The sequence below is a fragment of the Aethalodelphis obliquidens genome, unplaced genomic scaffold, assembly GCF_003676395.1.
Source record: "Aethalodelphis obliquidens isolate GAN/ISIS:26980383/991018 unplaced genomic scaffold, ASM367639v1 scaffold1, whole genome shotgun sequence".
Taxonomy (NCBI): domain Eukaryota; kingdom Metazoa; phylum Chordata; class Mammalia; order Artiodactyla; family Delphinidae; genus Aethalodelphis; species Aethalodelphis obliquidens.
Window position 1 is genome coordinate 71,090,298 of NW_020837945.1, and position 12,447 is coordinate 71,102,744.

Consider the following 12,447-nt stretch of genomic DNA (forward strand, 5'->3'; position numbering starts at 1 on the left):
GATCTGGACTGATAACTTGGCACCATCATTTCTTAGCTATGTGACTTTAATTAACCTGTTTTACCTCTTTCAACCTCTGTTTTCTCATAAGTTTAAAAAAAAAAAGATTAACAACACCTATCTCACAGAGTTGCTATAAAGATTACTTGAGAAAATATAAGCTAAGGACCTGCACAAAGCATTAAATAAAAGTTATCATTCTATGAAGAATGTGTCCTTAAGAGAGAGTCACCAAATCTGCTTCATTTGAGTTTAGTTCACCAAACATTTATTGAATGCCAGGCAGTTTTCCAGCTGCTTAGAATATAAATATGAATAAAAGATGGCCACTGCTTTCACAAGCTCAGGCTTGTTGTAGAGAATTAATTCCACTACCGGGGTTACAGAGGCAGGACTTTTCTTACCAGTGGCTTAGTTGTTCCTTAGTTTTGGCTCACTGCCACGTCATCATAAATAAATATATTTAGTCTAAAGCTGCTTAAAATCATCACAGCAAAAAGGCATAGTTCACTTTAGATCACTATTTTAAAAAATGTGTGCCATTGTATAAAATAAGAAAGCTATCACAACAGTGTAAATTGCTAAAGGAGTTGGAAACATTTACAACTGAAAATGAGTAAAAACATTTGTGACCTTTATAAAATGATTTAAGAAAGACTGTGTGTTGTTTTTATGCTACACAAAAGTAGTTAGAAAGTTGCAACTAAGGATTGAAATTACCACAGCAGTAACTTGTACTGAATACCTGAAGAGCTACAGGATTAATAAAAATTCTCTTTAGCAAAACAGAACTCTTAGACTAAATTTGTCCAAGATCACAGTAGACAGCTAATAACTCTAATGCCTAATATTCATATAGGGCTTTATGGTCAGCAAAGCACTTTCAAACACAGATCATTTGATCCTCACAACTACTGTTAGAAATATAAACAGGGTAAAGATCACATTGAAGAAACCAAGGGTCAGAGAGGTTAAGTGAACTGCCTAATAGTACAGAGATCCAGAGCTAGAACTAAGGCCTTCTGACTCCATGACTGCATTTTGAATAAATGCACTGCTAACTACAATGCAGTCTTACTAATCTGTACCTTAGTGAGAAAGACATGAAAGTATGATGTCTCATTTGCTGGTGCATGAGGAGTTGAAGGAAATATTTTTGTTTTTTATATATATATATATATATATATAAAGTAACATAACTCTGGAAAAAATGGAAAATGCAGAAGACAGAGTAACCTAGGGAGCATAATTAGGGATTATTATAGGGAATGGAATATATTAGATCTATAATTACTAATTCCTTTGGAGAAACATGACATGTTTATGCTATTTAGACTTCCCATTTAGGAAAGGTTTCTCTATTGACTCAAGCCTTCCTGTATCTCTTAGCAAATACACACAAGTCTCTTCCCAGGATTTCTTGATATGTTTTTAAAGTAAAATAATGAAGTTGCTATATTTAAAAAAAAATTAGGCCAAGACTAATTAGTCTTCAAAACTAAGGATAGAGTCACAGAGAGAAATAGGTTCTGCAATTAGCACTGCAGCCCTCAACCAAAGCTCACTGTTCATACAGGTAATGATGCTTCCTCCTTGGTTTCTTCAGGCATACCCTCATATACACATACCCAGTAATCATTATTCATATCTTACACACAAACCTCAAAGGCAACAGTAGCAGTTTAATGTTCCTACTCTGCTATTTCTGGAGAGGAATACTTTTCCTTCCCAAGGATTACTAACTCCAAGGGAGAAAATAAATTAGTGTATATATAAAAGAAAACCTACTTTTATTTGTTGTACATCTATTTTAAGAGTACAGGAGTAGAAACTTTTAGAAATATTTAAATAGGAAAAACAAAACTTTCTTCTATAAATAAGAAACAAGAGTTCCATATTATAAGTAATGAACTGAGGTAGGAGGAAAAAGAAATGAAAAGGAGATAATGGAGAAAATTTTAAATTCTTGGTATTAGTGGTCTGGGTCTCCTCATATCCACCCCCACTGCCAAAATCCTTCCTCTAAGAGAGGTCTAGATTAGCACATTGTGTAAGACCTAATCCCTACCATCTGGCAAAACCTTTTATGTCCTCCTTAACACCACATATGTGCTTTCAGTCCTCTCAGAGTTAAAAGGGTTTATCTATCTATCTATCTATCTATCTATCTATCTGTCGGCTGTGTTGGGTCTTCGTTGCTGTGCGTGGGCTTTCTCCAGTTGCAGCTGAGCCCGTGCACTGCAACTACTGAAGCCTGTGCGCCTAGAGCACCTGCTGCGCAACAAGAGAAGCCACTCCAATGAGAAGCCCCCTTATGCCTCATTCACACAGAATCTTCCTCCCTTTCAGAGTTTATCACTAACTTGAATATGCATCTGCTTTTTTGTTTTGTTTTTGTTTTTTTTTTGGCTGTGCCACACAGCTTGCAGGATCTCAGTTCCCTGACCAGGGATCAAACCCAGGCCCCCTGCACTAGAAGTGAGAAGTCCTAACTACTGGACCACCAGGGAATTCCCTATGCATCTGCTTTTTACAGTTTTTTTTTCCTTCAAATTATTTTTGTATTTTTACTGCCTGCTTTTAGAAACTCTACCAAAATAGAAGTTTGTTAACTTAACTCTACCAAAATAGAAGTTTGTTAATCTGTTTTAGACTAGGACACTGAGAAGGTTAGGACTGTGCTTTTACGTAAATGTGACAAGTTCCAAGAGAAGGCCTAAAGCGTTCTCTTTTGAGTAAAGTCTATGAATATTACTGCACCTTCACTGAGACATCAATTTTGCCTGTTAAAAGGCTTTTTGAATTTAATTCCTGCTACTTAAGATTGTTCCATTGGTTGGGAATGCCAAAAAGTAACTTTGTAAAAGTCAGGTGTTATACGTAGCTGAGGGATTCACAGACTTAAAAGATCGTGAAGTGACATTAATGGTCATCAAATCCAACCCCTTCACTCCCTCTGGGAAAAATGAAGCCCAAAAAGTTTGAATGACTTGCCTTAAGTCACAGAGCTAGTTAACAGGAGAGCCAAAGTTAGTATTCAAGTCACTTAGACCAGTAGTTTTCAACTGGGGACCCCTCAGAGGATATTTGGCAATTACTGGAGACAGTTTTGTTTGTCACTTTGGAAGGTGCTACAGATGCCAGGGATGCTGTTAAACACCTTCCAATGTATAGGACAGCTCACCACAAAGAATTGTCTAGTTCAAAATATCAACAGTGCTGAGGCTGAGAAACCCTGACTTAGGACTACACTTTGTCACATCTATGTAATCAACTTTTACTTAATATAAGCATTCTGAGAAAAATTGTGTCAGACTAGGATATTTCCCTTTGGTCAAACAAAGAGTCAGGTAAATTTAAAGGTTCAGTTTATTTGATTCTCTGTGAGATGGAATATAATAATAAAAGAATACAACATACTCACCAGGAGCCAAAACCCATGGGTCTTCTATCATAATCTGGCAGATCTGGAGCAATCTTACAAGCCTGTATGTTCAGGTATTTAAATATGTGGATTTTGCCTTTTATACATATCTAAACAAAGTAACATATAAATACAACCAAATTATTACTCATCTGAAATATATGTGTCCCCTAGCATTTTAAAATAAAAACACATTTTTACTTAATGTATATTGGAAATAGAAGGCATTTCTATCAAGTATATACAGTAATATTAAAAAATGTACTGATTGTAACATTATATCATTTGTTACTTTAGGCGTTTAAGTGATATAAATGTAGGTTTTTGTTTTCTAGTCACTAATAAGTTTCAGTAACATATAAAATAAATAATTTATGATTATAAACACTGTTAGAATACCAAGTAAACTTATATTGATTGGTTAGGCATAGTCAAGGATTTAAAGCATTGCTCCCCATGGATTATATTGGTAACTTTTGTTTTTAGGAATCCAACAATCATGCACAATTACGTTTTCAATCTTACTTCCTGTAAGAGAGAAAAGCAGGAAATGATTTAAAAAGTTATATATACTTCTGTTGCTACCTACTGACTTCCGTCCCACAGTCAACACACAAATTCTTTAGGATTATGAGGCCTTTCTATAGTTATGAAGTTTACTCATAAAGTTTAACAGTTGCCATACAGAGGCTTGTACAAGACCATCAATTAATTGCAGAGTAAGGAAAGCTACAGTGAAAAATATAAGCTGGTCAACACTTTTTAGACTACAGAATGTCTAGAATCTATTTGTAAAGCTACCTTATAATAACTTTATTAAGTAGTTTCATTTCAGTCACTGATAAACAAATGACCAAACTGACTAAACTAGGAACTTAAGATTTAGAAAATAGGAAAGTACAAAAACAATGGTCATGAGAGATACATTGATGATCTTTAGTTCTGTAAGCTGAGTATTTTGTCTTTAGCATTTACATTGTCTACATTTAAGTTTTACTAGAAAGAAATAACTCAAATTTTATTAGAAAAAAACTTTAAGTCTCCTTCAAATTAAAAAGAAGTCAATTTAGTGAAAGGAAAAACATTTTTGGAATATTACCTATCTTCCATCCCATTTATTCAAGGCTTCTAAAGAATACATATAAGTTGTGAATTTATTTTAAAAGAACTTAATTTCTAAAAAAAAAGATAAATACATATAACTTATAACTTTTAAACTTCATCTTTTGTCAAAAAAGTTCATAACATACTTCAAGTCAACTATGGTTTACCTGTGCAGGAGGAGATTGTAGAGGATTATTATCTAGGGTGATCATCTGTAGGTGCCTGAGATTCCGATAACAAACAGGGATTGTTGTAATTTTATTGCAGGAAAAGTCTAACCGTATCAAAGGCAACTCTGCTAGCTCTGCAGGGAGATAAGGTGGAAATAAACAGTTAATGATAATTTCAAAACTAGACAACTTTTTTCAGGAGCTTCTAGCTAAATATAATGGATTTAACATAAGTATTCACTTCCATTCTTTCTTAGTGATTAACTGATATACAGCAAAGTGGCATAAAATGAAATCTAGTTGCTTAGGGATGGTAATATTAATGAAAAGCAAACTATTTGACTCCTTATAGAACAACAGAAAGTCTTAGAAACTAGGTCTGATACCACAGAAAGGTGTGAATAACACAAGGATTACATGATAATCTGTATAAAGAACAGGTTAGATGCCTAGATCTTCAATCCCAACTCATGCAGCTAGGTAACTACTCCTTTCCAATCATGACAGGAGCTGAATTGAAAAGCTCTGAACTCAAGGACCGCAGGCACAATGGAAAGTCAGGAGGAGTTCCCTGCTGAAAATGGAGGATTTAAGTAAAAGTCTACAAACTTGACCACAAGACCTTAGCACTTTCCTCCCCAACCTTACCCCATCCCCAGCTCCTGACTGGCAGTAGTTAGGAACATACACAACACTGTAGAAGAAGGAAAACATCTTTCTCTGGAGAAACTATATTGTTCCATATAAAAGGCCTTTAGATATTGATAGGGAGTTTCCCCCAATAAAATATCCAGCTTACTGCTTAACTACTATTATACAATTCCTGCTCAGTATACTTGGAATTTCTAATTAGCTCTATACAGACAGTACATGATCCACAGACAATTAGAAGAGCCTCCAACCTGTAAGACAGAAATCAAAACACGCAAGCCAATCGAAAAAAAGAGCTCTGAAAAAATAGGTAATATATAGAAAATAAAAGAAAACTTTTAAAAACTAGAATTGGGCTTCCCTGGTGGCACAGTGGTTGAGAGTCTGCCTGCCGATGCAGGAGACACGGGTTCGTGCCCCGGTCCGGGAAGATCCCACATGCTGCGGAGTGGCTGGGCCCGTGAGCCATGGCCGCTGAGCCTGCGCATCTGGAGCCTGTGCTCCGCAACGGGAGAGGCCACAACAGTGAGAGGCCCGCATACCGCAAAAAAAAACAAAAAACAAAAAACTAGAATTAATGTCTCTAATTTCAGAGAGATAAAATACTAAATTACTGAAACAAGAAAGGAATGTTTTTTTAAAAAATCAGAGAAAGGGCTTCCCTGGTGGCGCAGTGGTTGAGAGTCCGCCTGGCGATGCAGGGGACATGGGTTCGTGCCCGGGTCCGGGAAGATCCCACATGCCGCGGAGCAGCTGTGCCCGTGAGCCATGGCCGCTGAGCCTGCGCGTCCGGAGCCTGTTGCTCCGCAGCGGGAGAGGCCACAACAGTGAGAGGCCCGCGTTCCGCAAATAAATAAATAAATAAATAAAAATAAAAAATCTGAGAAAAACAAGGGTTCTTAGAGATGAAAAATACGATGGCAGAAATTAAAAATTCAGAAGAATGGTTAGAGTATAAACGGTTGGAACTGTTTACCACCTGGTTAAACAAAATGAAAAAATGGACAATAAAAAAGATAAGAAAACCATAGGATCAATTAAAGGAGTCCAATATCTAATTCACAAAAATTCTAGAAAGAGAAAACAGAGAAATCGGAAGATAGGAAATTATCAAAAAAGAGATATAAGACAATTTCTTATATCTTATATCAAAGGATGTAAATCGAAGGATGTGAATCTCTGGTTTAGAACGAAGGATGTGAATCTCTGGTTTAGATAGAAGGATCTATCTAAACGAAGGATGTGAATCTCTGGTTTAGATAGAAGCCCACCAAGTATCTAGTTTATTGAATTAAAACAACTCATACTATGGCACATCATCATAAAACTTCAGAGCGGTAGGGAAAAAAAAGGGAAGACCTTAAAATATTCCAGAGGAAAAAACTGGTAACAAACAATGGACTGGAATTAGGAATGGCATCAAACTTTCCACCATTTTTTTTTTTTTTTTTGGGCCGTGCCATGCAGCATGTGGGATCTTAGTGCCCTGACCAGGGATTGAACCCATGCCTCCTGCAGTGTTAAGTCTTAACCCCTGGACTGCCAGGGAAGTCCCTCAACCATTAATTTTTAAAATTGAAAGCTAAAAGCGAAAAAAGACTTGAAAATCATTTGACACAATAATTTTCAACCGAGAATTTATAACCAAATTATTAATCAACAGTGAGCACAGAATAGAGATATTTCTTTTCAAGTGAAATCTCAAAAAATGTTTTCCTATGACATGTTCTCAGGAAATTACTAGAAGATGCCCTTTTAGCAAAACAAGGGAGTAAAGTAAGAAAGAGGAATTATTCGTCAGTTATACCTCAATAAAGCTGAAATTAAAAAAAAATAAAAGTAAGAAAGAAGACATGAAGTCCAGGAATAAGAGGAATAAGAGTTCAGCGAAGAAGAAGAAAAGCTAGGCAGAAAATAACAGAGAACAACCAGTCCAGACTGGAAGAGAAAGAAAAAAGGTTCAATGAGGGAGATATTCAGGGGAAAAAAAGAAAGATACATAATCTGATTGGTTTGACTAATAAGGCTGCTGGAAAACGAGGGAGGAATTAGCCACAGGTACATAAAAAGCTAAGTAAATTTTTTTAAAAAGGACTAACTCTAGAAAAACAACAATAAAAACAAAATGTCAAAGTTGATAAATCCAGCAATAGCTGTAAAAGCAGATCACTTAGAAATGTGTCAGCAAATAGTAGTGGAAAGAGTCAAAGGACTTGAAGGTATATGCTTCTGGCCATTGAAACTGGAGAGAGGAATGACTGAGGCAGGAGAATGCTATTATTTATTTTAAGCTTTTTATTACTATTTGACTTTTTGAATAATGTATTTGATAAAAATTAAAATTAATTTAAAATCAAAATGACAATATACCAAAAGATGTAATATCTTTATCTACCAAACTGTAATATGTTAGAGATCACCAAGGAACATGAACTTCCACACTAACTTGTGTAGGTGTTGGATGAAGCTTTCCTGTCATCTCAGTTTAACTGAGTATGCTGAGATTACAAGATAAGTCTACAAAAAAAATTTGAAACTATCTGTGTGACAATTTTCTTGGTAATATGCATTCAAAATAAGATAGAGAAATAAATTAGATGATAAAACTATCAGACTGCAATCATCATCTGAAATCCCGGATTTTCATTTTCACCAAAACCTCAATTGTTTTGATTATTCAATTTCATATTAAGTCAGTATTATTGTATTAGTAAGCCTTTAAAGATCAACCACAGTAGGTGGGTCCTGAGTAGAGGGGTAATCCTGATAGAAATTTTGAGTTATATGTCAGTCATGATTTTGGTCGGTCCTGCTAATGGCCTGCATTCCCCCTGCTAAGGTGGTAGAAGGCAGAACCAGGAGGAAATGAGGAAGGCTCTGAAGACAAAAGGTATAAAGGTTACTGGACAAGCCTACTGAGGGGAAAGATATGCAGGATTTTGGGTAGTATGGTTGCAGTAAATGTATAAAAGTGGAATGAAAATCACTTTCTGAGACGCTTACTCGGGATCAAAAAATGTCAAAGCTACACACACTAGTATATTAGAACTCAGTATCATACAGGATCAAATTGGTATAAACATCTGGATTCTACAATGCAGCAAAAGCATCATTAGTTAATTCAATATTTACTGTACATTAAAAGTCGTATTTTGTAGAAGAACCTAGATAATCACTGTCATGAAAACATCTTCTAAAGATTCCTTATCTTTGAGACAGACATTCTGAAATGTTTATAGATGAATTTTTGGAAGTTGTTTCAAGTTAATGTAGAGGACAGAGCAAGAGAAAGAGGACGGGAGTAGAGCTGAAACAAGAACTTCCATGAGCTAATGACTGATGTAGTTGGGTGATTCATTGCTCTCATTTAGATATGAAATTTTACATAATAAAATTAAAGAAATATATATTCTGATTTAATAAAATAATGATTTTCACCATTTTCACTTTCTCTTGTAGCTTTCTCTTTCATGAATTTATATTTTTGAACGATTGATCAATTATACCTAATTAATTTGTTTAATCATTTTTATCATTCAAATACATGCACCAGAACTTATAGTCAGCCTAAGACAACCAGTCTCCTAGTGCAGTCTCTCACTCCATTCATTATTCATTTTACACATCACCTCCACACAGTTAATTAGCCTCTATCTGAACATTTCCAGTGAAGGATAAAATTATTAAATTCAAATCAAGTCCATTTTAAGTCAGTCAGTGCTAACTGCAGGAATGTTTTCATTATACTAAACTATCCCCTTATCAAAAACATGTTATGTTTCTCCTAAGTAGTTATGCCAACTGAAATTTCCAGTGATCTTACCCTGAGTTATTGATTATATCAGTTAACAGGATCTAAAATTACAATCACTGTTAAATAGTTATTGGAGCTCTTCACTGAAGAGTCTAGCTTTTAAAATCCACAACGGAACAGATAGCACATATTAAAGAAACCATTACATTTCAAATACTGGCTGTAACTTTTATACATTTTTGAAGTGCCCATCAGTCTGAGAGATCTTTAAAATAAAAAGGCAAGAAACAAAACAAAACAAAAAAAACTATTTCACAATTTCTTACCTTCAGGCAAACGTACTAAGTGATTTCTTCTTACATTAAGGTCTCGCAAGGCCTCCAAATTACCAATTTGGGAAGGGATTGTTTGAATTTCATTGCAGCTCACATCCTATTTCAAAAAGACACAAAGTAAAGAATTGTACTAATATTACAAACTTGCATGCTTTAAACTATCTGTAAAATGAGGTCGGACAAGATAGTACCCCTCTTGTTGTAAAAAATACTATGATTCTGTGTCCAAGAATAATCCCATAGTTTGCAATAGCATTTAATTTTTAAAATGTATAGGCTTTTGACTGACTCTATACACTGTATATAGATCTACATTAATTTTGTGAGCAGAACTAAAATTAAATGACTTAAGATGTGGACAGGAGGCCTAGAATATCAGATCAAATGAAAATGTTGGTGAAAAGGTTAAAAAAAAAGGTATTAAAACAGATCTTTAGGACAATATTTTTATTTTATATTGTTCTAAAGAAACTAGAAGAAAAAACAAAACTATGATAAAAATTATAATGATAAAATTATTTGAAAGGAAATCCCATTCTCAAAATACAAGTTCAACTATTCAAGAATATAAAATAAAAATGCACTGAAGATGACTCAAATCATTCTTTATCAAACTGAACATGAGGGAAAAATAATAAAGTACATATAACTCAAAGGCTATGGAAAAAGTAGATACTATTCTATTAGCAGCTCATCAACCTGATTCTAATACATATATTAGGTAGGCCTTCTGGTATCTTGGCAAATAGCTTGATTCCACTGGTTCTGAAAAGAGACTGACTCCAAGGTTCCAAGATTGATAATTTCAGGATTCCATAATTCTGAGACAAGTCAGAATTTGTAAACCCATGCATAGCAACAAGAAGCTGTCTAGGTTAATAAAAGCTCTAAGATGCCACAGTAACACTTAAAATTCCTCCAATACATAAATAAAAAGAAAATACTGAGACTTGTTATTAGAAAAGACCACTTACAAAAAACTTCAATAAGCTTCAGACATTATTTTTAAATTTTCCCAAAATATTCTCAGAAAGAAATAATACTATTTTTACCTTTCCTACCCATTCATGATTGAAGTAGAATCAGAAGCTAGACTTCTTAGCCCAGTGCTCTAGGTATCAAAGCTAAAAGGGTTCTAAAAGAAGTCAAGGGATCACTGGTTAAGAATCCACCTGCCAATGCAGGGGACATGGGTTCGAGCCCTGGTCCAGGAAGATCCCACATGCCACGAAGCAACTAAGCCCGTGCACCACAACTACTGAGCCTGTGCTCTAGAGCCCGCAAGCCACAACTACTGAAGCCCGCATGCCTAGAGCCCATGCTCCACAACAAGAGACTGCACTGCAATGAAGAGTAGCCCCTGCTTGCTGCAACTAGAGAAAGCCCGTGTGCAGCAACAAAGACCCAATGCAGCCAAAAAATAAATAAAGAAGTCGAAAGGATAGGAAGATTGAGTCTGAACCAGAAGGGAATAGCAATCTATAATATCTCTCTCAGAAAATATGTATGTTGAAAGACAGCAGTTTACTTCCACTAAAAAAAAAAATGAAGGAGAAAAAAAAAGGAAAGAAGCAATAAGGATGCTGCAGAAAGACCCACGAGGGAATCAGGAGCATTACGATTATTAATTTTTACTCTGCCACAAGCTGTTTTTTATGACTGAAGTATCAACTCACTTCTTTCATAGAAAGCTAAAAGCACCTTCTGTGAGACATATCTATCTTTAAAGCATTTAGGATTCAATAACTAGAAACAGAAAGTTTAAATAGTGGTCTAGTATCTAGACTCTAAATTTAATATATTTGTGAGTTCTTATATGTGACCTTTTATATTCATAATCCACCTGAAAAAAAAAAAAGTGACCCAACATGTGGTCCAATTAGACTTTTATGTGTACAGTCAGTTGTCCCTCAGTATCTGCAAGGGATTGGCTCTGAGGATACCAAAATCCATGGATGCTCGAGTGTCATATAAAATGGTGCATAATTTGCGTATAACCTACATACATCCTCCTGTATGCTTTCAACCATTTCTAGATTACTTATAATACCTGATACAAGGTAAACACTATGTAAATAATTGTCACACACGGCAAATTCAAACTTTCCTTTTTAGAGATTTCTACAAAAAAAATTTTATTTCTTTTTTTTTGGCCATGCTGCATGGCTTGTGGGATCTTAGTTCCCCGACCAGGGATCGAACCCACGCCCTTGGCAGTGAAAGTGCAGAGTTCTAACCACTGGACCACCATGGAATTCCCAGGAAATTTTTTAAAAAAATATTTTTGATTCACCGTTGGTTGAATCCACAGATGCAGAACCTACAAAAGCAGAAGGCCAACTGTATTTATTTTTTATGATGTACATACATCTTTGTTAATAAACCTACATGGAATTATACTCCCAAATCTCAATGGACATAATTGTATTTGACCATTTCAGAAATAGGAATCATAGGTTCTGGAGTTAAGGTAGACTGGTTTCAAATTCTACTTCAGTTATGGAACCTTTGGAACCTTTGGCAAATTACTTAACCTATCTTGAGTGCTGGTTTCCTCAGCTATAATATGATGATAACAATTCATAATGTTATTGTGGTGATTAAATAAGAAAAGTCTTATTCCCATGCCCAGAACAAAAGCACTCACGAATAACAAGAAGTGGTAGGTGAAGGTTAAGCTTCTTAGAAAATATAAAGAATAGCTCACTTTAGAGTGGGAGCTAGGTTCTAAAGATAGCCTATAAGGTAAAAAAGTAAACCTGACCTTTGTACTGCCCATTCCCTATAGGCACTAACCAAAAATCAGAATATTGATGCTATTAACAAGATTTAATTAAAAAAATTCAAACCCTTTATTAAATTATGTCTCAAAAGTTTAATAACATAGAAATCACTTAATATTCATTAGAACCTGATTAGACTTTGATAAGACTTGTACTTTCAGTTCTTTCCTAATTCTGTGTTGAAGCACTTGAGAGCTCATCAATCAGTAAAACTTCATTATCAGTA

General features: G+C 35.0%; 1 protein-coding gene across 8 annotated transcripts in view; it reads right to left on the reverse strand.

The window, feature by feature from the left end:
• The window catches only part of LRCH3 (leucine rich repeats and calponin homology domain containing 3), a 114,546-nt gene that overhangs the window by 58,043 nt on the left and 44,056 nt on the right, over nucleotides 1–12,447 (reverse strand). For all 8 annotated transcript variants that reach the window (XM_027107302.1, XM_027107297.1, XM_027107264.1 and 5 more), the window contains exons 4-6: nucleotides 9,430–9,535; nucleotides 4,696–4,832; nucleotides 3,425–3,534 (exon numbers count right to left, since the gene is read on the reverse strand). In XM_027107302.1, the coding sequence (XP_026963103.1) occupies nucleotides 3,425–3,534; nucleotides 4,696–4,832; nucleotides 9,430–9,535 (353 nt within the window). The remainder of the gene's footprint in view (nucleotides 1–3,424; nucleotides 3,535–4,695; nucleotides 4,833–9,429; nucleotides 9,536–12,447) is intronic.